At 57.0% G+C, this 22,789-nt stretch overlaps 4 protein-coding genes across 4 annotated transcripts in view; 3 read left to right on the top strand and 1 right to left on the bottom strand.

The window, feature by feature from the left end:
- Nucleotides 1-2: 2 nt before the first annotated feature.
- On the top strand, nucleotides 3-9,824 carry DDX25 (DEAD-box helicase 25). The gene is given in 12 exon segments (XM_054087111.1): nucleotides 3-67; nucleotides 143-206; nucleotides 2,501-2,639; nucleotides 2,723-2,815; nucleotides 2,901-3,003; nucleotides 3,682-3,796; nucleotides 4,164-4,341; nucleotides 5,119-5,237; nucleotides 5,240-5,370; nucleotides 5,819-5,981; nucleotides 6,146-6,337; nucleotides 8,315-9,824. Coding segments are annotated over 12 exon segments (1,389 nt in total). The 5' UTR covers nucleotides 3-37; the 3' UTR covers nucleotides 8,377-9,824.
- A 457-nt stretch (nucleotides 9,825-10,281) lies between these two features.
- Nucleotides 10,282-12,072, top strand: LOC128854344 (V-set and immunoglobulin domain-containing protein 10-like 2). The gene is made up of 3 exons (XM_054086791.1): nucleotides 10,282-10,354; nucleotides 11,155-11,323; nucleotides 11,867-12,072. Exons 2-3 carry the CDS (start codon nucleotides 11,191-11,193, stop codon nucleotides 12,070-12,072), a joined length of 339 nt encoding a protein of 112 aa, XP_053942766.1. The 5' UTR covers nucleotides 10,282-10,354; nucleotides 11,155-11,190.
- An 18-nt stretch (nucleotides 12,073-12,090) lies between these two features.
- LOC128854378 (V-set and immunoglobulin domain-containing protein 10-like 2) lies at nucleotides 12,091-16,338 on the top strand. Its single transcript, XM_054087110.1, has 6 exons — nucleotides 12,091-12,578; nucleotides 12,862-13,512; nucleotides 13,594-13,896; nucleotides 14,197-14,319; nucleotides 14,402-14,426; nucleotides 14,502-16,338. Exons 1-6 carry the CDS (start codon nucleotides 12,470-12,472, stop codon nucleotides 14,695-14,697), a joined length of 1,407 nt encoding a protein of 468 aa, XP_053943085.1. The 5' UTR covers nucleotides 12,091-12,469; the 3' UTR covers nucleotides 14,698-16,338.
- A 418-nt stretch (nucleotides 16,339-16,756) lies between these two features.
- The window catches only part of CDON (cell adhesion associated, oncogene regulated), a 50,135-nt gene continuing 44,102 nt past the window's right edge, over nucleotides 16,757-22,789 (bottom strand). Inside the window, 2 exon segments of the mRNA XM_054087022.1 lie at nucleotides 16,757-20,204; nucleotides 20,908-21,161. Of these exon segments, the coding sequence (XP_053942997.1) occupies nucleotides 20,014-20,204; nucleotides 20,908-21,161 (445 nt within the window). The 3' untranslated portion in view covers nucleotides 16,757-20,013.

Genomic DNA, 22,789 nt, shown 5'->3' with positions numbered 1-22,789 from the left:
TCTTGCCGCTCGCGCACGGTCTCTGTGGCGGGGGGCGATGGCGGCGGGCGGCTGGCAGTGGCGGAGGGTGAGCGGCGGCCCGGGACCCCGGACCCGCCCAGACCCGCCGCCGCCCCCGTAACTCTTCGCTTTGCCCCCGCAGACCCCCCTGCACCGGCGGACACGACGGGAGGAGAATGGAAAGGAGGAGGAGGAGGAGGAGAGAGGTGAGGGCGTGGCGGGGGCCGGGCCTCAGCGCGGCCTTTGACACCAGCTCTGGCGGGGAAAGCAGCGGCCGCTGCCCGGGTCGACACGAGCTGTGCCGGGAGAACGAGAGAAGCAGAGAACAGCTTGGGTTGGGAGAGACCTTAAAGCCCATCCAGTCCCACCCCCTGCCATGGGCAGGGACACCTCATACTGGATCTGGTGCCCAAGGCCCATCCAACCTGGCCTTGAACCCCTCCAGGGATGGGGCAGCCACAATTTCCCTCGGCAGCCTGTGCCAGTGTCTCCCTGCTCTCACGGTGAAGAAATTCTTCCTTATATGAAGCCTAAATCTACTCCTCCCCAGTTCACACCTGTTCTCCCTCATCCTATCACCTTTATGAATAGTCCCTCTCCGTCTTTCCTGTAGCCCCTTCAGGTATTGGAAGGTCACTATAAGATCTCCTTGGAGCTTTCTCTTCTCCAGGCTGAACAAGCCCAACTCTCACAGCCTGTCCCTGTGTGGGAGGTGCTCCAGCCCTCGGATTATCTTTGTAGCCTCCTCTGGACCTGTTCCAACAGCTCCATCTCCTTCTTACATTGAGGATTCCGGAACTGGACACAATAGTCCAGCTGACGTCTCACAAGAGAGGAACAGAGAGGCAGAATCCCCTCCCTCGCCCTGCTGGCCACGCTGCTTTGGATGCAGCCCAGGACATGGTTGGCCTTCTGGGCTGCGAGTGCACGTTGACAGCTCATGTTGAGCTTCTCATTGACCAGCACCCCCAAGTCCTTTTCTCAGGGCTGCTCTCAATCACATCATCCCCCATCGTGTACTGAAACTGAGGATTGCCCTGGCCCAGGTGTGGGACCTTCCACTTAGCCTTGTTGAACCTCATGAGGTTCTCACAGGCCCACTTTCTCTTCTCCAGAGAAAACCTGGCTGGGGCTGGGCTGAGCGGTGACCCCAGGGCTCAGGGCTGTGGCTGGTGCCGAGAAACATCTTCATCCATGACATGAGTGAGGGAGTTGAGTGCTCCTTCAGTCGGTTCAGGGATGTCTGGGGACATCCTGGAGAAATGAGGCTGTGTGAGTGAACCATGTGAGGTTCAGCAAGGCAAAGTGCAGGGTCCTACGTCTGGGTCAGGGCAATCTGCAATTTCAATACAGGCTGAGGGACAACATGATTGGGAGCAGCCCTGAGGAGAAGCTCCACATGAGCCTGCAACATGCAGTCACAGCCCAGAAACCAACCATGTCCTGGGCTGCATCCAAAGCAGTGGGACCAGCAGGGTGAGGGAGGGGATTCTGCCCCTCTGTTCTGCTCCGATGAGACCCAACCTGGAGCCCTATATCCAGTTCTGGAGTCCTCAGCACAGGAAGGACATGGAGCTGTTGGAGCGAGTCCAGAGGACGACACAAAGATGATCCAAGAACTGGAGCCCCTCTGCTATGAGGACAGGCTGAGGGAGCTGAGGTTATTCAGCCTGGAGAAGAGAAGGCTGTGGGGAGACCTTAGAGCAGCTTCCAGTTCTGAAAGGGGCTGCAGGAAAGCTTGGGAGGGGCTCTTGATCAGGGTGTGCAGGACTAGGGGTAATGGCTTTAAATTGGAAGGGGAAAGATTTAGATTTGAGATTAGGAGGAAATACTTCACACTGAGGGTGGGGAGGCCCTGGCCCAGGTTGCCCAGGAAAGCTATGGCTGTCCCATCCCTGGAGGTGTTCAAGGCCAGGTTGGATGGGTCTTAAAGCCCCTGATCCAGTGGGAGGTGTCCCTTCACATGGCAAGGGAGTTGGAATTAGATGATCTTTAAGGTCCCTTCCAACTCAAACCATTCTATGATTCTATGACACCAAGCTGGGAGGAAGGGTCCATCTGCTTGAGGCAGGAAGGCTCTGCAGAAGGACCTGGCCAGGCTGGATCCATGGGCTGAGACCAACAGAATGAGGTTCAACAAGGCCAAGTGCCAGGTCCTGCACTTGGGACACAACAGTCTTGTGCATCTCCAGGCTTGGGGATGAGTGGCTGGAAAGGGCAGGTTTAGGCTGGACATCAGGAAAAAATTCTTCACTGAAAGTGTCCTTGGGCCCTGGCAGAGGCTGCCCAGGGAGGTGGTGGAGTCCCCATGCCTGACTGATTTAAAAGCCGGGCAGATGAGGTGCGCAGGACTGTTTCAGTAGAGGACAGGAGTGGTTGGGCTTGATCTCAAAGGTCTTTTCCATCCAAGTGATTCTATGATTCTATGTGAGAGGAGGGGAAAGGAGAGAGCAGAAGAGACAGATGCTTTTCTGTTCTCACTGGTTTCTTCCTTTCTCAGAGCACCCAGCAGAATCCTCCCTGTTGAACAAGGCTGATCCCGCACATCCCCTGGTGGAGTCGAGGCACCACGTGGAGATCCTGCAGCGGGACCCCAGCTCCCCGCTCTGTTCTGTTAAATCCTTTGAGGAGCTGCCCCTGTGAGTCACAGTGGGTCGGGCAGGCACAGCGGACGAGCAGCCACCTCCACTCCCGACGTGCCATCCTGCTCTCTGTCTTACAGGAAGAAGGAGCTTTTGCACGGGATCTACATGGCAGGCTTCAACCGGCCATCCAAGATCCAGGAGCGGGCTCTGCCCATCATGCTGGCATATCCGTGAGTAGCAATGCCGTGCGGGTGAGCCCTGGGCCCCTCGCGACACCCGACCCTTGTGCACTACTAAGCAGCCTTTGCCTTGCAGGCCCCAAAATCTGATTGCCCAGAGCCAGTCAGGGACAGGGAAAACAGCAGCTTTTGTCTTGGCCATGTTGAGCAGAGTTAATGCCGCCGAGAAATACCTGCAGGTAACACAGGAGAGGGAGAGCTGAGGCAGGAGGGCTTTGCCCGAGCCTGCGAAGCACTGTCAAGGACAGAGCTCTGGTTTGTGTCCCTGTCCCTGTGTGATCCTGTCTGCTGGAGGGGCCGGTGAAGCCCCAGGGCATTTGCAGCAGCAGGTAGGGCAGAAGGGGGGTGGTGCCCACCCGAGGCAGGTGCTTGCACTTGCTGGCAGCGGTTTAAGCCAGGCTTTAGAGTGCCTGGAAATGCTGAAAATCAGGCGCAGAGGTGCTGGCTTTATGGTGGCTCCAGCAGTGCCACGAGCCTGGTCAGCTCTGACCACAGAATCAGCTCTGCCAGCTGCTGGCTGCAATTTAAATTCTCTCATCTCAAGCGCAGGAGGTGATTTAAACGCTTGCTTTAAAGCTGGGTGCAGAAACCAATGGCACCGAGCTTCCAGAGACGTATTGCCCCCTCAAAAAGAGCTACAGCAACTTCTTTCTGCCTACTCTCCTTGAGCTGCGCTGTATTCCCAGCTCCCCAGCTCGCCCTGCACTCTGGAGGGACTTGAGCAGCCTGGGATCTTCTCATGCTCTTTCTGTCCTGTCAAAATCCCTGTTGTCTGCCTGGTGTCCCCCATCCTGGGAGCACCCTCGGCTTTCTGATGAGGCGTTTCTTGCCTGACAGCTCTCTCCCCTTCCCTCAAGTGCCTCTGCTTGGCTCCCACCTATGAGCTGGCCCTGCAGATTGGGCAAGTGGTCGAGACCATCGGGAAGTTCTGCGCCAACATCAAGGTTGCCTACGCTGTCCGGGGAAACCAAGGTGAGTCCGGTCCTGCCAAGCACTGTCATGGGAGTGTTCTGTGAGTACAGAACTTGGTTCCTCTCAGAACCTTGAGCTACCAGAAGCTGCACAGACCTCCCTGTAGCAAATAAAAAGGTGTCTGTACTGCCCCCTCCTGCTAAGGAGTCTATTTTGTGATTGCTGGCTGCTTCCAGGTTCCCCCCTTCCCACGTGGGGCTGGTTTCTACCTCCTCGAGGCTGTAGGGAAGCATCAGCCCTGCTTGTGGTTATAAGCTCCAGCCCCACTTCACACTGACCCCCTCAAAGCCTGGAATCTGAGATAGCCAAGTGAAAAATGTGCTGTTGGTGGTTAGAAGTGGTGGGCTGCCATTTCCCGCTCTGGTAGTTCCTCAGGGCACAGCGCTGGAGGAGCAGATTGTCATCGGGACACCAGGGACGATGCTGGACTGGTGTTTCAAACGTGGCCTCGTAGACATGAAGAAGATCAAGGTGTTCGTGCTGGATGAAGCTGACATCATGATCGACATGCAGGGCCTCTCCTACCAAAGCATTCGCATTCAGAGGTGAGTAATCGTAGAATGGCTTGGTTGGAAAAGACCTTTGAGATCACTGAGTCCAGTCATCTATGTCCATTACTGAACCAGATCTCTAAGCACATCATCTGTCCAGCTTTTAAACCCCTCCAGGGATGGTGACTTCACCACTGCCCTGGGCAGCCTCTGCCAGTGCCCGAGAACCCTTTTGGTGAAAACATTATTCCTCATATCCAACCTAAACCTGACATGGCACAACTTTAAGCCATTTCCTCTCTTTCAGCCACCTGTCACTTGGGAGAAGAGCCCAGCACCCACCTCATGACAACCTCCTTTCAGGGAGCTGTAGACAGCGATGGATAAGGTCTCCCCTCAGCCTCCTTTTCTCCAGGCTAAACAACCCCCAGTCCCTCAGCTGCTCCTCATAACCCTTGTTCTCCAGACCCTTCCCCAGCTTCCTGACAGCTGGTGTCCTGCTTCTCTGTCTCTTCCCCTCTTTGCTTGGCTTTGAGCAAATTGGTCTCCCAAGGATCTGAGTGCACAGCCAAAAGAGAGCATCCCTGTGATGCCAAAGATGCATCCAGGGAAAGTGAGTCCAGGGACCCGGCATTCTGTAAAACCACGTCCATTAGACACAAAGGAAGACTTATATCTCACTTACATTTCCTCTGAGCGGTTCCAGCCCTTGGATTGGCTTCTCTTGAAGGCAACACAAAATCAACTGAAATGCACTTTCTTCCCTCCAAGCGAGCACAACTGGGCAGCAGCAGCTTTTCTGGGCTGACCGGTCCTTATTCCCTGCTCCAGGGCTCTTCCCAAGGACTGCCAGATGTTTGCTGTTCTCTGCCACCTTCAAGGAAGCCGTGCGCGCGGTTTCGCCATGCGGATCGTATCCAGTCCCATCGTGATAAAGCTGCGTGAGGATGAGCTCACCTGAGCAACATCAGGCAGTACTTCTTTATATGTGAGAGCCAGGAGGAGAAGTACAGAGCCCTCTGCAACATATACGGCAGCATCACCATTGGCCAGGCTGTCATCTTCTGCCGGTAATGCAGCTCTGTCTGCGTGGGGACAGTGCTGGGTTTGCAGTCAGCGGCAACAGGAATGGTTCCTTTTCCAGTATGCATGCAGGGGGCTTTTCCACAGACCCTCAAAATCATGGAGCAGAGCCTAAGGAGGGGTGGGGAATGTGTTGCCAGCATTGAAAGGACAATCATATGGCAAAGGCAACTCTTAAAAGCCTCTCTCCTAGCAGCTGGGACCGCCTTTGCCAGGCTTCCACTGTAACCAGTACACACTGTTTTTCCTTACCCTTTGTGACAGAAGCTTCGTGCTCATCTTCATTGTTTTGACTATATTTTGAGGTGTTAAAAAGCACTGGGAGCTCCCTCAAAAGGAACAGGGGACTTGGGAGTGGGGGAAAATAGCAGTGAAGGGTTGGCTGTGAGGGAGTGGAGCAGTGGCAGAGCTGCTGCGGAACCTCAGCCTGCCTCTCCCCACACTTCAGACTCGGAGGAGTGCAACCTGGCTGTCGGTGGAGATGAGTGAGGATGGGCACCAAGTGGCCATCCTGACGGCAGAGCTGTCAGTACCGCAGCGGGCCAACGTCATCCAGCGCTTCCGCGATGGGAAGGAGAAGGTCCTCATTGTCACCAATGTCTGCGCCAGAGGTACCTCTGGAAAACCCAGTGCCCCTTGCGATTCTGAAGGGGGTGAAACACACACCTCCTGGCATCTGGTTCTTCTGGTGACAGCATGGCTTGAGTCAGGGATCCTACTGGATCTGCGTGGCCCAGGGAGCCCTTCCCATAGCCCCAGTCTCTCTCTTTCTCAGGGATTGATGTGCAGCAGGTCACCATTGTGGTGAATTTCAGCCTCCCCACCTATCACAAGAGCAACGAGCCAGATTTCGAGACCTATCTCCACCGCATCGGGCGAACTGGACGCTTTGGGAAGAATGGCATTGCCTTCAGCATGGTGGAAAGCTGGAACATCGGGCTTGTGCACAAGATAGAGGAGCATTTCCGTAAGTATCGACATGTATCTATGCCTGGCTAGAACAGGTTCTGAGACTGGTGATCTCCCTCCAGCTCATTTCCCATCTGCAAATGTACCTAGTTGGGCTGCTCTTCTCACCAGGGTGCGCCTCACTCGGTACAGGCACCAGATGGAGCTTCCCTTCCATCCCCTTGCCCGTTGGTTTTATCCGTAGCAGCCACATTTTCAGAGAAACAGAGTCACAGAATGGCCTAAGTGGGAAGGGACCCAAAAGAACCATTGAGTCCAACTCCTGTCCCTGCACTGGACAACCCCACAATTCACACCTTGGGGCTGATGGCGTTGGCCAGATGCTTCTGAAATATTGTCACGCTTGGTGCCGTGACTGCTTCCCTGGGAGCTGTTTCTGTGCTCCACCACCCTGTGAAGGACAAACCTTTTCCTAATGTCCAGCCTAACCTGCTGCTGGTTCATCTCCCTGCCTTTCCCTTGGGTCAGAGAGAAGTGCTCAGCACCTGATCCTACTCCCCTGGTGAGGAAGGTGCAGAGCACGCTGGGGTCTCCCCTCCAGGCTGAACAGACCAAGGGACTTTGGCTGTTCCTCACACGCTTCCTCTGGACACTCCAGCAGTTTTAGACCGTTCATATCCCGTGGCTCCCAAACTGCCCCCAGTGCTCAAGGTGGGGCCGCCCCAGTGCGGAGCAGAGCAGGACAGTCCCCTCCCTCGCACGGTGGGTGATGCTGTGCTGGATGCACCCAGGACACGGTTGCCCTCTTGGCTGCCAGAGCACTGCTGGCTCGTGACCAACTTGCCGTGGGCCAGAACCCCCAGAACCCCCGATCCCTTTCTGCAGGGCTGCTGTCCAGCCTTGCGCTTCCCGAGCTGTCCATCCATCTGTGTCCTGGGGGCAAAACCCAGTCCTTGTCCTCTTAACCTCCCTGCAGTTGTGATTGCCCAGTCCCCCCATTTGCCCAATCCCTCTGTGGGGCCTCTGTGCCCTCAAGGGTGGCAGCAGCTCTCCCAGTTCCATGACATCCCCAAACTGAGTTATTAAACCTTCCAGCCCTGCATCCAGGTCATTTCTAAGGACGTTAAAGAGCGCTGGCCCTGGGATGGACCCTGCGGAACCCCACTAGGGACTGGTCGCCAGCCCGATGTGACTGCAGTCACTGTGACCCTTTGAGCCGGCCCCTCAGCCCATTCTCCCCCACAGCACCGTGTGTCTGTCCAGCCAGGTGTGGGCGGTTTGTTCCGTAGCCTGGGATCTTGTGTGTGACTTGCCAGAGCCTGCACAGGTACCTGGTGTGCCTCAGCACCACTTTTTGTTTCCCTCCTTCAGGCATTTTATCTGCCTTTCCGCTGCCAATCCCTGTCCTGGGGCAGCCAGTGCCTGGCTGAGCTTAGCCCAGCTGTGGGAGCGAAGCGAGCCTTGGCCAAAGGAGCCCACTGTGGGATTCGCACAGGATGAAAATCCAAGCAGATGAATGCCCAGACTTTTGCATTGTAATGCCATAACATTGGGATTTGAGGGCCAGCGTGCCTGATGAGAGTAACGAACCTTCCCCATCACGCATCGCTTTGGAGGTGGGAGCAGAAAGTGGGAGCGGCTCTGGAAACCGAACGGGACACACTGCTTTTGGCAAAGGGCACCTCTTGCTTTTGGACATGCTGCTTCAGGCTTGGGGCTCCTCTCTCTTTTGGACATGCTGCTTCGGGCTTGGAGCTTCTCTCTCATTTGGACACGCTGCTTCTCGCTTGGGGCACCTCTTGCTTTTGGAGCAGGCTCCTCTGGGCCACTGCCCTCCCTCCACTTGGCACTGTGCTTTCTCCCAGTTTCCTTGGCTGTCCCTTGAGGGTCATGGACTGGAAATCCCACCCACTCTGGGGAGCTTTCCCGCCCGCGCCTGTGCACGCGAGCAGTGCAAATACCAGCTCACGGGTGGCCAGGCACTGGTTTTACTGGCTTGTGCCCAACGCTGGCAATTTTTGTTTCCTCCTTGCAGAGACCAAGATCAGGGAGCTGGACCCAGAGGACATGGATGAGCTTGAGAGGCTGGAAAACTGAGTGAGGAGCAGGGGTGTACTGCCCCAGATCCCAGTTTTGGTTCAGAAGCAGAAGAAAAAGTTACAGGGGAAGATATCCCAGTTCTTTTAGAGCTTCCCCACATGGTTTGGTTTTGTTGGGATGCTGGGAAGAGGCAGGGGCGCCCTCGGCCCCAGCGGTTCTTGTTTTGTTCTGATTCTGTGGCTGATGTTTTCAGAGCCCTGGCTTTGCAGGGCATGAGGAATCCCCACGGGGCGCAGCGTGGGGTGATGCTCCTCAGCAGCGGCCCTGAATGTGCTCGGAGTGAAGAGGAAGCAGGGAAACGCCGGGGACTGGCCCCAAAACTCTTGTCCCCAGGCAGCAGTGATGGGTACCTTTCTGCCACAAAAACCTGGAGACAACGCTTGGAAAGAAAGAATGGGGAGAAGGGTGGAGTTGTTAAAAAACGGAATAACCGTCTCTCGCTAGATGGCAGCAGGAATGCGTTGCTGCTTCCGCGCACCCTGGGACCCTGAGTGCGGGCAGCTGGGGGACTGGAAGAGCTGGGGGCTCCTGGGCTGCTGTTCCCCACCAGGCTGGGGCAGGGGTTGTCCCTTCGCTGTCACCAAGCCTGTCCCTAACAGAATGGAATTAAATCCTTCCTAGAGTGGTGGTGTTCCTCCTGTGCAAAAGGAATTTGGAATTTATCCCTAGTCTCTGTGCAGACGTTTTTATTGGCTCTAAGTGTTGACAGTTGTGTCCTTTGCTGGATCCGCCAACATCCCCTGCTCCCCTCTCTTCAGCTTTTCCAATTTCTTTCCAAACCCGACCTGTCCAGGCAGAAACTGTGACCGGAGGCGTCTAGCAGCAGCTCAGGGAGCAAAGCCTCACGTGGGTCTGCAGCCCCCCTCAATGAGCCCGGCTTTGCGTTCAGTCCCCAAACTTCTTTGCAGGCAGCATCGCACTCCAGATTTGCTCTGGATGAGCCCCTTCCTCAGTGGACACCAGCTTTGGGGATGGGATGTGCTAGGCTGCTGTCCCCCCTGCCCCCCAAACCCCTCTGGGTGGAGCGCTCCCCCTGCGTTGTGTTACAGCCTGGCTGCCCCCATGAATGTTTGATGGGCCGGGGCCGGCGTGGAGAGAGAGATGAAATATCAAACCCCGCTTGCTGCCCGGCTTCCCCCCACATGCTCAGCCACGGGGCTGTGGCAGCCGATTTTCCCTTCCTTTGTCTGAAAAAAAAGAGGCTAGGGGGGGACAGGGATCAATCCCCACCCCTGCGGGACAGAGGCAATGCTGCCATTCCTATAGCGTGCTCGCCTGTCCTCAGCACTTAGATTGCAGGGGCCAAGAACGGTGGCAGCACCAGGTTCCCCCCCAGCCCTCACAAGGAAGCTTATAAATAATAGATGGTTAATCTGGGCTGGGTCTAATTCTCCAGGGGAAACCGGAGAGGAAGTTGGCACGGAGAGCGCAGCCCTGCTTCGCCATCGCTCTGTGGTGCTGGACATGGCACCATGGCACAAGGCTGGGCAGCACCGCGCTGGAGGGGACCCTGGGTGCTGTGGCTGCTGCCGGCGCTGGCAGGGGGTGAGCAAAGCTCCCGAGCCCCGACTGCCCGGGTGTGAGCAGGCCCTGACCCCTCGCTGTGCCCCGGCAGGGCAGCCACTGGCAGCCGGCGAGGCAGGCTACGAGGAGTGGGCAATGACGGGAGTCCGGGGCCGCGCGGTGGAGCTGACCTGCGGGCACATGGCAGCGGCACCGCCGGCTGTCGTCTTCTGGAGCTTCGTGGCAGAGCCAGAGGGCTCGGGGCCACCGCGGGCCGTGGCTGTGGGCTCGGGCCGGGAGGTGGCAGTGGCCCCCGGCGCGGGGATGCTGGGCAGGGTGGCCCTACGCAACGGGACACTGGAGCTGCAGGAGCTGCGGGCGGCCGCCCAGGGACGCTTCCTCTGCCAGGGGCTCTTCCCGGAGCGTGGGCGACTCCGCGTTGGCTACGCCACCATCCTCCTGCGCGTCTTGGGTAAGCACCGGCTGGTGTCCACCATCGCGTTCCCTGGACTCCCCTGCCCTCGCCCATGAGCCCATAGAGTCTTCCAGTGGCCAGTGTAGCATGTTCCTGGCCAGTGGAGAGCCCATGAGCCACTGAAGGGCCCCACTGCTCAGTGAAGCACACCACTAGCCAGTGTAGAGCACTACTAGCCAATGCAGCACTCCACTAAGCAGGAAAGCACCTCACTAGCCAACATAGCACCCCACGAGCCAATGTGGTGCTGCGCTAGCCAACACAGCACCACACTGCACTCCACTAGCCAAAGTAGCTCACCACTAGCCAACACAGCACTCAGCCAGCAAAGTGGCCCGTAAGCCAAAGCAGAGCCTCGCTACCCGGCCAAGCACCCGCTAGCCAACACAGCATCCTGCTAGCCATTCCCATCTCCTTGCCCTGGCCAACCCAGCATCCCACTAACCCCTAAGTGGTCACATTAGCCCATCTGTGGCCGCTCTAGCTAGACCCCGTGCCCACAGCCAGGACATCCCCTACTAGCGCATAGATGTTCTCACTAGCCACCCTGCTTGCTGCCAGAGCATGTTGTTAGCCAATACATGGTCTGGGCTGGAAAGATGTCCCCTGGGAGGGCCAGGGGGGGCCTGGGGGCTCCTGGGGGCCCAGGAGATGGGGCTGCTTACAGCTCGGTGCCCCCAGTGCCTGTCTCCAAGCCCTTTGTGCGGCCGACGGCAGCGGTGGCGGCGGAGGGGGCGGCAGTGGCCCTGACATGTGCTGTGCGGGAGGGGACCGAGCCGCTGAGCTTCTCCTGGCAGCACCGGGAGCCCCGGGGAGGTCCACTGGTGTTCCCTATGGGGCTGGGGGGCTCCGGAGCAGAGCTGCGCCTGACGCCTGCCAACCGGAGCCACGCTGGCTGGTACGCCTGCACCGCGCACAATGAAGTCAACAACCGCACCAGCGAGCCCATCTACCTGGACATCGTCTGTGAGTGGCCTCACCTTCCCAGGGGACTGTGAGGGCATCCTCAGGGCTGGAGTTGCCACTGTGGCCTGGCCATGGCCACCAATCATCCTGCCACCTGGGTACCATGGTGTGTCTGTGACCACCGAGCACCCTGCCACCACGATGCCCCCATGGTACAGCCATGGCCACCAAGCATGGTGCCACCATGATGTGTCCATGGCCATCACATGCCGTGCTACCAAGGTATCTGCACAGCCACCGTGAGGTCAGTCTGTGGCCACCATGCCTCTATGTTGTGTCCATGGCCACCATACACCATGCCACCTCCACAGCCAACAGGCCAGCATGGTGTGTCCAAGGCCACCATGCCCTATGGTGTCTCCATGCCCATCACCCACCCCTGTACCTCCATGGCCACCACGGTGATGTTCACAACCACCACAGTGCACGTTTTCTAAGGAGACTTCCCAGCCTGGTTCCCCACCAGTGGGAGGATGCCCCGGGGAGGGCTGTGTCCCCTCTCTGGAGACATCCCGCTGGCTGAGAGTCCCCGTGTCACTGCAGACGGCCCCGACGAGCCGGCCATCAGCGTGGAGCCCTTCTCCCCCGAACAGGGGGGCTTCTCGGCAGGCGAGCGGGAGGACGTGGTGCTGAGCTGCCTGGCTCCCTCCAACCCCCCCAGTCGCTACATCTGGCTCCACAACAGCTCCCAGGTCCACACCGGTCAAACCTACGTCATCTCTGCCATCGCCCGGACCCAGGCTGGCTGAGACCCAGCCAGGACCTGCCTGGCTGAGAACACCCACCTCCAAACCCGCACCCAGGCCACCATCATCCTCACCGTCTACTGTAAGTAACCCTGGGTCGGGGCTGGCCCCGTTGGGTGCCCCTGGGGCGAGAAGGACCAACACAGCTTCTGGTGAGGATGTAGGTGTGAAGGGCAGCGTGGGAGGGGGGTAAAAGCCCACTGTCCGCCACCGCTGATGGTCTTCTGCAGATCCACCCCCTGGCAGCCCCATCTGCTCTGCCCTGGCCACCGGTGACCTGCGGAATGTGGCCCTGCGGTGCCGCTGGTGGGGGGGCTTCCCCCCGGCACAGCTGCGCTGGGTGGGCTCTGGAACCCCCAAGGAGGAGGAGGACAAGGGGGCAGCGGGGTCAAGTTTTTCCATGGCCACCAACATCCAGCCAGGGGCGGCCACCAGGAACGGCAGCTCCTTCTCCTGCCTGGCCTCCCACCCCGCGTTGCCGCAGGGGGCTGCGTGCGGGACCACCCTGTGTGAGTGCACAGGCGTTGTGTGTCCCCCGAGAAAAACCCTTCCTGACCCCCACCTTGGCCCAGCGGGGCCGAGGTGACGCCGTGCCATGGCCACAACATGGGACACGTGTCCACCTCCAGTGTCCCATCACCCCAAGGTGATGCTGCCTTGGCTGGACCCTCAGGAACCCCAGGCTGGGGGTCCCCATGGCAGAGCTGGGGGCACGTTGGGGGGCGTCACCATTTCAGGGGATGCTTTGGCACAGCACCACGGCCCCTGCCCTGACGCCTCTCCATCCCACAGGGGTCCCAGCCGACGGCCCCTCCTGCGCGGTGGCGGCCACCAAGGGTGACGAGTATGTGATGCTGCGGTGCCAGTGGGAGGGGGGAACGCCGCCAGTCACCCTGCGCTGGCAGGATGGCGGGGGCCGGGCACTGGGGGAACCCTCGTCCTCCACTGCCATCCTGGTGCTGAGCACCGACGGCAGCTTGCGGGGCCGGGATTTTGTCTGCGCGGCTGCCCACCCGCTACAGGCCACCGGTGCTGAGTGCCGCCTCCGGCTGGGTAAGCCGGATCTGAACCGGGTGTCCCCTCCTTGGGCCGCCATGCCACGGAGGGGTCGCACGTCCCTGTGGCTCCATGCCTCTCTCCGTGCAGAGGTCCCCAAGCTGGAGGCAGAGAGGAGCGAGGTGGTGGTGCTGGAGGGCGGCGAGGCGCGGTTGGCGTGCTGGTGGCAAGGCAGTGGCACCGACCTCAGAGCCACCATGGCTTGGTACAACCCCAAGGAGCGGGAGGTGACATCGGGGTTGACCAAGTACCGGCTGGAGCGGGGAGAAGCGTGGCTCAACCTCACCGTCTGGGATGCTGAGTGGCCAGGGGACAGTGGGATCTATCGCTGCACCGCGGCCAATGCCGTAGGCACTGCCAGCCTCCCCGTCCGCCTCCGCGTGGATCGTGAGTCCTGGGAAGGGCAGGGGGGTCCCCAGGGTAGGTCTCGGGGGGTTCAGCTCCTCCTGCTGGGCGCTCTCCCTGCAGGGTACCCGGCCCCCCCCAACGTCACCATCAGCAAGCTGCGGTACACACGGGCACGCACTGAGGTGCGGCTGGAGTGGCGGACGCAAGGCGCCGGCAACCTCACCGGCTTCGTGGTGCAGCGGCGCCAAGCCAAGAAACATCCTCGGCGGGTGCTGGGCCCCTGGGAAACAGCCGCTGGAGACATCGAACCCCACTCCCGCGACCGGCGCCTGGGGGGGCTGGACCCGGCTGTGATCTATGCTTTCCGCATCCTGGCTGTCAACCACAGGACGGCTGGGCACCCCTCGGAGGTGCAGACGCCAGGTGAAGTGGGTGAGGGATGCTGCTCCGTGTGGGCAGAACAGGGTTTGACTGGAGAAGGATACATTTGCGTCCTGGTGGAGCTGAGGAGCCGAGCGTGAGCAACTGTCAGTAGGTTTCAGAGTGAACAGGCACAGGCTCCCACCTCTCTCCCCGTTTCTGGGGTCTGCGAGTCCATGCACTGGGGGTGCCCACTGCCCACCACACTCCCTCCTCTTCCTCTGTGCAGCTCGCACATGGGTGTCTCATTACCCTAATTACATCTGGGCAGGTTGGGACTAACGAGTGGCTCCTCTGTTCCAGCCGAGCCCCCCTTTGAGGCCTACCCTGCGGTGACAGGGGCAGCCGTGGTGGGGATGTTGGTGGCCACCGCAGCATCGCTTCTGGCAGTGGGCTTCATCGCCCGCCACCGGGACAGGCTCCCACGTGAGTGCCGGGGCCGGGGGGGGCCGAGCAGGACTTCACCCACGCACACGTCCCGTCCATCTGTCTCTCTGTCTGTCCCCAGGGTTGCACGAGCTGCTCTTCCGCATGTGAGTGCCCAGACCCCCTCGCCCCATGGCTGCTGCACCCCAGTGCTGGCGAGACCCCTGTGTGTCCCCTCCCAGGGGTGACCCCGGCGCCTCAGAACCCATCGGCTCGCCGCGGGAAACAGCCGCCAGCACCGAGGAGGAGGCAACACCGGCACCGGGAGCCCCGTCTGCCCCTGGCACAGCAGCGCTGGCGTCACCCCTCGCAGAGCCGCTCTCAGCCCCACCAGACAGTGCCGATGCCCCATCGCTCACCACCACAGCAATGCCGTGACCGCGACGGCTTTTCCTCATTATTTCCCTTTCCTCCTCTTGTTTCCCACCTGCCTGTGCCCCATCCGGCTCATCCTTCTCCATCAATAAAGCTGGGAAGGGTGGCTCCAGCTCCTAAGGCTCAGCTCCTGTGGCGCTGCTGAACTCAAAACTCAGTGCCCGGGTAAAGACACTGCTCAGCCTGTGACGGAGCTTCAGGAGGACGTGTCTAGGCTGAGGAGCATCAGGGTTTCTGAGAAGGAGATTGACTGGTGGAATCCTGGAATCACAGAATCAAGGGTTGGAAGAGACCTTAAAGGCCTGCCATAGGCAGGGACACCTCCCACTGGATCAGGGGCTCCAAGCCCCATACAACCTGGCCTTGAACCCCTCCAGGGATGGGGTGGCCACGACTTCTCTGGGCAACCTGGGCCAGGACCACCAGGAAGTCCATCACTTCCCTGGGGCCAGGGAAGAGATGTTGCCAGAAACCTCCCTGGGCTGGTAAAGCCCTCAGACGGTCACTCACTGGTGGGTTTTCATGTTTGCAGTGACAAGATAGCAAAGAGAAGCCCAAAAGCAATCCAAAGGGATCTCTGAGTGTTGGAGTTCAAGGGTCAGATGGTGTGTTCTTCATTACCTTCAGTAGCAGGGAAGGCTGTCGAGTGGAGCAGGCAGAGCAGCTGGCCAACACATGGCTCCCAGGCTGGTGTCATCAGCTGGACTTTGTGTTCTTTGACCATGGGATGGTCTATTCATCACCAGGTCTGCTAGTATCCGATGGCAGGCACCTCTCACAGAAGAGGAAAAACTTTTTGCTGAGGAGCAGGGCTGAATAAGGAGATTTGAAGGGGAAAGGGGCAATTGCAGGGTGGTCAGTGCTGAGCAACAAGAAGGCATGCCAATGCCTGACGAGCTGCATTGCAGTGAGACCATTCAGAACTCTCCACGAGGAGAGGGACACAGTGAACCAGGTTTGAAGTGTTTCTATATGAATGCCCACAGCACGAGGAACAAGCAGGAGGAGCTGGAAGCCTCGGCCCAGTCGCCGAGATCTAACATTATCGGCGTAAGTGAAAGCTGGTGGGATGAGTCCTGTGGCTGCTGGGATGGACGGGTGCACGCTCTGCAGGTCGGGTGGACGGGGCCGGTGAGCTGGGGTGTGTGGAGGGGAAGGGCTGGAATGAATGGCGCTTGCAGCTCGTGACAGCAGAGCTGAGAGCCTCTGCAGCAGGATTAAGGGACACAAAAGACGGATGTCATCGTGGGAGTCTGCTCTAGGCCACCCAACCAGGATGACAACACTGATGACTCCTCCTTTAAGGAGCTGAGGGATGCCTCCAAGCCATCTGCCCTTGTCATCATGGGGGACTCAATGTGCCCAATATCAACTGGGAGTCCCACACAATGGCACAAACAGGTCCAGAAGATTCCTAAACTCTCTGGATGATAACTTTATGGCTCAGGTGCTGAGGGAACTGATCAGGAAAGCCCCTTCCTTGATTTGTTGTTCATTAGCAAAGAGGGTCTCGTGGGGGGAAGTGGTGACTAGAGGGTGCACAGCAACCACAAAGCAGCCAAGTTTAACATCTCTGCTACAATGAGGAAAACTGAGAGCAAGAACTCAGCTCTGGATATGAGGAGAGCAGAGGTGTCAGAGTGCTCAGGGAGCTGCTTAGTAAGGTCCCTTGGGAAAAGCTCCTGAAGGTGCTGGGGTCCATGGGTGCTGGTCACTTTTTAAGCACCAGCGCATAAGAGCACAGGACCAGGCAACGCTGAAATGCAGGCAGGTCAGAGGCCAGCCTGGGTGAGCCGGAGTCTCCTACTGGAACTGAGGCATAAAGGAAGGTGTCTAGCCAAGGGAAACAAGGACAGGGTACATGGGAGGATACAGGGATGCTGTTCAGCACTATAGGGCAGAAGTTCGTGTGGCCAAAGCTTAATGGGAGTTGAAGCTGCTCCGCACCGTGAGGGACAGTAAAAAGGGCTTTCAAAAAATACATTAATAGCAAAAGGCAGGTGAGAAATAACGTTGGCCCAGTGCTTGATGGACATGGACACCTCACAAACAGGGAGAAAGACAAAGCAGAGATGTTTAATGCTTTCTTCGCCTTGGTGATGGGCTCAAGCCTCCCCAGAGCCCAGAGCTGGAGGACCAAGACTGTGCAAAGGATAAACTCCCAACCAACCCAAATTTGTGTGGGATTTGCTGCTCCAAGTGGACCCCTGTAAGGCGATGGGGCCTGATGGGCTTCATCCGAGGGTACTTAGAGCTGGATGAGGTCAGAGTGAAGCCTCATTCAATGATTTTCTGGTGCTCTTGGGAATCTGCAGAGGTACCGGTTGAATGAATGCTGGCAGATGTTGTCCGAGTCTTCAAGAAGGGCAGCAGGGATGGCCCCGGTAACCCCAGGCTTGTCAGTGTCACTTCAGTGCCTGGGGAGATCATGAAGATTCTTTTGGGAGCCACTGAAAAACATCTAAAAGACTCACTGTTCCCAGCCAGCACAGGTCCTGCCTGACAAAGCTCATCACTTTCTATGATGAGGTTACCCACCGAGTTGACCAAGGGAAACCAGTTCATGTAATTATTCTGGATTTCAGCAAAGCCTTCGACCCCATCTCTCAGAGGATCCTCCTGAACGAACCGCCCAGCACTCGGCTGGACAAACCCACAGTGCCATGGGGGAGAATGGGCTGAGGGGCCGGCTCAAAGGGTCACAGTGACTGCAGTCACATCGGGCTGGCGACCAGTCCCTAGTGGGGTTCCGCAGGGTCCATCCCAGGGCCAGCGCTCTTTAACGTCCTTAGAAATGACCTGGATGCAGGGCTGGAAGGTTTAATAACTCAGTTTGGGGATGTCATGGAACTGGGAGAGCTGCTGCCACCCTTGAGGGCACAGAGGCCCCACAGAGGGATTGGGCAAATGGGGGGACTGGGCAATCACAACCGCAGGGAGGTTAAGAGGACAAGGACTGGGTTTTGCCCCCAGGACACAGATGGATGGACAGCTCGGGAAGCGCAAGGCTGGACAGCAGCCCTGCAGAAAGGGATCGGGGGTTCTGGGGGTTCTGGCCCACGGCAAGTTGGTCACGAGCCAGCAGTGCTCTGGCAGCCAAGAGGGCAACCGTGTCCTGGGTGCATCCAGCACAGCATCACCCACCGTGCGAGGGAGGGGACTGTCCTGCTCTGCTCCGTACTGGGGCGGCCCCACCTTGAGCACTGGGGGCAGTTTGGGAGCCACGGGATATGAACGGTCTAAAACTGCTGGAGTGTCCAGAGGAGGGCACGGAGTTGGTGAAGGATTTGGAGGGGAAGTGTGTGAGCAACAGTCAAAGTCCCTTGGTCTGTTCAGCCTGGAGGGGAGACCCCAGCGTGCTCTGCACCTTCCTCACCAGGGGAGTAGGATCAGGTGCTGAGCACTTCTCTCTGACCCAAGGGAAAGGCAGGGAGATGAACCAGCAGCAGGTTAGGCTGGACATTAGGAAAAGGTTTGTCCTTCACAGGGTGGTGGAGCACAGAAACAGCTCCCAGGGAAGCAGTCACGGCACCAAGCCTTACAGTATTTCAGAAGCATCTGGCCAACGCCATCAGCCCCAAGGTGTGAATTGTGGGGTTGTCCAGTGCAGGGACAGGAGTTGGAGTCGATGGTTCTTGTGGGTCCCTTCCCTCTTAGGGCATTCTGTGATTCTGTGAATGCTACAGCTTCTTAGGAAAAGACAGCGTCTTTACATGACACAGCCTTGAGAAAGAGGGGCAAACACAGGGTCTGAGAGATCATTGAAAAATGTGGCTAAATCCCAGCTTTTGGAGAAAACAAAGCAGCCAGAAGGAATAACCAACCACTTGGCTACTGTTGGAAACTGAGGAAAGCCTTACAGCAGGTCTTGTGAAGGAAAAATCCAGTGTGGCTAAAGCCACAGGAGAGGGGTGGGTTTAGGAGAGAAGAAAAAGGAAGAGGCAGGAGCAGGGCTTTGCAGTGGCAGTCAGAGCCTACGGGCTTTGCAGGACTTTGCAGGGTGAGTGGCAGTCAGAGCCTACGGGCCCAGGGTGCCGACATAGGGTTTAACAGGGAGGTTCAGAGTGGGGCAGCTCTGGCTAGGAGGATGCTCAACCATAAAAAGAAAAGCAAAAACCTGATATATTTCTAAATAATAAAAGGAAAAAAAACCCACTCCAATGCTTAGAACAGTCCCCAAAGAGACGCTGCCACCAGAGCAGATTGCAAAAGCTTCCTCCTTGAACAGAAATCGCTCCCCAAGCCCACATGACTCGCAGAGCAGCTTGCTGCACCTGCAGCACCTCTGCTCCCTGAGGGATTTGCAGCAGCTCCAGCCACACCAGCGCCTCCTCCCTTCCCAGCCCCGCAGCCTTGCCTAGAAAACTCTGCCCTGTGAAAAGGCAGCTGCACGTTGTCACCTTGGGGTGGCTGGAATTATAATTTACGCACCTCATTCCTGGGTTATGCATTCTGGACTTTTTGGGGGACAGAGTGCTTTACAAGCTCCCGTTTGGTTTATTTACTCTGATTGAATTTGGAAAGGAAAGAAAAAAACCCAAACCCTGCAGTTCCCCTTGCAACTCCTCCATCGTGCTGTTCCCGAGGGGCAGGCAGGGTTCTTACAGTTGTGTGCAGGGTCAGTGGGAACTGCTACTCTGGAGGCTCTTCAAGCTGTTTGTGTTACTTCAAACCAAGAAGTTCAAGGGACAGATGCACTGGATTTTCTCTTCTGCAAGTTGGAAGGTGAGGCAGGCTAGATTTTCATCTGCGCTGCCACAAACCTAAGGGTTATCAAGCACCTGAAGACACAAACCGTCACCAGACTGAGACCTGCTGCTCAAGCCACGCTCTGCAGACTCAGCCTACATTCATTCTTCTTGTTTTCTTATTTAGCCACTGGGTTCTTCCCGCAGAAGCTGAGAGGATGGGAAGCATTCATGGAAAGGAGGGTTTGAGTGCTGCGATGCTGAGCTGCCAGGAAGGTGGCACCATCGGGCAAAAGCACCAGACCCGCTGCACTCCATCCCCATATCCGACTCCTCGGAAGTGCTTCTTGTGCTGCCAATACGCCATGGCAGACACACCACATCTCCCATTGTCGCTTATTACATTATTGCAATTCTTTTTGATACACACAACCAGGCTGGTTTGTCAGGTCGAGGGGGAGGGAAAAAAAGGAATTTCAAGGCATAAATAATATAAAAAGGCAACCATTTTTAAAAACGAGATACAGTCATATGACACTGCTACAAAAAAATAAATAGTGACTCTCTCTGTTATAATTAACATCCCTCCATCACTCCCTTTTCAACAACTCCGCTGGGCAGTTACTAGCATTCAGTGGGGACAATGGTCACTTCTGCAGGTTTCCTGCAGCTGGAGCTGCCGAAGGTCCCCAGAACTGGTTAAGGTGATGCTGGATGAACTCCATCCTGGTTTTCCCTGACAGTCCTTTGAAACAGGCTGCAGAATAAGGGGACCCCAGCTCAAAATGTGGTTCGAGGTTTCCGAGTGCACGCAATTGCCACCTGCAAAGCAAGAGCAGGCTGGGTTGGTTGCTTGTTACTGTGAGGGTGGAGAGGCCCTGGCCCAGGTTGCCCAGAGCAGTGGTGGCTGCCCCATCCCTGGAGGGGTTCAAGGCCAGGCTGGATGGGACTCAGAGCCCCTGATCCAGTGGGAGGTGTCCACAAGCCCCCAAAATTCCAAATAAAAGTGGGTAGTAAAAGCGCTTTCAGTTCATGCTCATTCCCACAGTACCAGGCACAAAAGATTGGTTCTATCCCAGCATGCTGCCAGCACCAACACGGAACAGGTCAGCCAGACTCTCACCTACATCTCTGTGCCTGTTCGTGCCTACACAACAGCTCTAGGCCATCACAGATGCCTGCTCACTAGAGGACAACTCCGTTTGGTAGCATTCCAGCAGTTTTGGAAGAACATAGGTACGCTGGACAAACAGCAATAAATCAGCCACAGCCTCACTATCTGGAGCGTGCCTGCTCGATGAGCTCCACTCATCAATCATGAAGGGCATGGCAGCCACAGGCATTGGAGCATCACTGCTCCCATTTCCCACGATGGGGAAGGCGGAACACTTAATCCTTCTCAAAAAGCCAGGTCTTTTGCGGACTTAATTACTACCTTCTCTGCAATAAATTAAGCACCTTATGGCTGTCCTACAGGACATTCCTGGCTTCAAAGCTGGGCACTCGCCTCTCCAGAATGCCTTACCATCTGTGTAATCCATGGAGAGCTGGTCCATGCCTTCTTGACAGCAGGGATGCTGGGTGGAGGGCTGCTCTGCTTTCTCCTTGCCCCGCTCCTCCCGCTGGGCACTGCACTCTGGGACGGTGGAGGCCAGGCCCACGGCCACCATCACCTGGTGATGCAGAGGTTCCATCTCCAAACCATCCTGATCCAGTGCTGCCACGGGCACGGCGGGTAGGGCACTGCTGCTGGAAGCGTTGCTGGGTTTGGTGAAACACCTGTAGACGGGACATGAGCCAGAACAGGCTTACTCCGGCTGGTCCTTTCCACCACTCATCTTGAGAAGCTGCAACATCTCAGTACTCCACCACGTGTTGTTTACCGTTAACAACACTCAGAGCTCACCAAATCAGTTTAAATACATTTTTGGAATAAGAAAAGGGTTGATCTTTGCCTTCTTTGTCTCCCAACAAAGAGCCAAAAACATTCTAAACCTGCTCTCAGGGACTTCCCCATTGACTGTGACCCAGGGACCTGACCCGTCAGCCCACTTCTCTGTCAGGGCAGCCGTGTGAAACAGATTTTCATTGCCAAGAAAAAGAGATCCAAGTTTGCAGTCCCAACAGCTGACTTAAGGCCCTTGGAAAAGAAATACTGAGCGTTATCAGAGTGCACAGAAATTGGAAACATATCTACAATGTTATAACTCCCCTCTGCTCTGCAACTCGGCTCAGGGCCCTTTAACACCCGTGAAAGGCTCGGAAGTGGAAGTTAAACTGCTGGATTGTTACAGCCAAGCTGTTCACCCTTTAAATAAAAGGAGCTGGATCTTAGGAGACGTGCACAGCAGTGCAGCAAGCAGGGAAAATAGCCATCATGTTTGGAACCTCTGAACAACGTGGTCTCCACAAACATTGACCAAAGCAACTCAGAGGTAGGAAAGCCCCAAACTCACACTGCTGTGCAGCTTTATCCAAAACCACAATTACTGCAGAATTAGAAGGTTTACTTGTACAATTGCCACAGACTTTGAGCACCACCCCCAAACTGCTGTGTGTTCTGCAGCGCAGAACAGAGATGAATCCTTGGAGAAAAGAAAAGCATTGAAATCCCCAACACGAGAAGGGTACAGAACTGTTGGAATTGGTCCAGAGAAGGCCATGAGGATGATCCGAGGGCTGGAGCCCATCTGCTATGAGGACAGGCTGAGAGAGCCGAGGTTGTTCAGCCTGGAGAAGAGAAGGCTCCGAGGAGACCTTAGAGCAGCTTCCAGTCCTGAAAGGGGCTCCAAGAAAATGACTCAACTACTGGATGGGAGAAAGGCTGTGGCTGTAGTCTTCCTGGACTTCAGTAAAGCCTTTGACACAGTTTATCACAGCATTCTGCTTCAGAAACTGTCAGCCTCTGGCCTGGACAGGTGCACACTCTCCTGGGTTGAAAACTGGTTGGATGGCCGGGCCCAGAGAGTGGTGGTCAATGGAGTTAACTCCAGCTGGAGACCAGTTACAAGTGGGGTTCCTCAGGGCTCGGTACTGGGTCCAGCCCTGTTCAATGTCTTTATCAATGACCTGGATGAAGGCATTGAGTGCACCCTCAGCAAGTTTGCAGATGACACTAAGCTGGGAGGAAGTGTGGATCTGCTGGAGGGTAGGGAGGCTCTGCAAAGGGATCTGAACAGGACCTCTGGGATGAGACCAATGGCATGAGGTTCAACACGGCCAAATGCCGGGTCCTGCACTTGGGGCACAACAACCCTGTGCAGTGCTACAGACTGGGGGAAGAGTGGCTGGAGAGCTGCACGGAGGAGAAGGACCTGGGGGTAATGGTTGACAGTGACTGAACATGAGCCAGCAGTGTGCCCAGGTGGCCAAGAAGGCCAATAGCATCTTGGCTTGTATCAGAAACG

Source organism: Cuculus canorus, chromosome 23, assembly GCF_017976375.1.
Source record: "Cuculus canorus isolate bCucCan1 chromosome 23, bCucCan1.pri, whole genome shotgun sequence".
Taxonomy (NCBI): domain Eukaryota; kingdom Metazoa; phylum Chordata; class Aves; order Cuculiformes; family Cuculidae; genus Cuculus; species Cuculus canorus.
Note: the sequence above shows the minus strand (reverse complement) of the source record. Positions and strands in the feature narration are given on the sequence as shown.

Coding starts and splice junctions, on each gene's coding strand:
- LOC128854344 (XM_054086791.1), top strand. CDS start 11,191: ATGGGGCTGGGGGGCTCCGGAGCAGAGCTGCGCCTGACGCCTGCCAAC. Junction 11,324..11,866: donor CATCTACCTGGACATCGTCT/GTGAGTGGCCTC, acceptor GTGTCACTGCAG/ACGGCCCCGACGAGCCGGCC.
- LOC128854378 (XM_054087110.1), top strand. CDS start 12,470: ATGGCCACCAACATCCAGCCAGGGGCGGCCACCAGGAACGGCAGCTCC. Junction 12,579..12,861: donor TGCGTGCGGGACCACCCTGT/GTGAGTGCACAG, acceptor TCCATCCCACAG/GGGTCCCAGCCGACGGCCCC. Junction 14,427..14,501: donor CACGAGCTGCTCTTCCGCAT/GTGAGTGCCCAG, acceptor GTCCCCTCCCAG/GGGTGACCCCGGCGCCTCAG.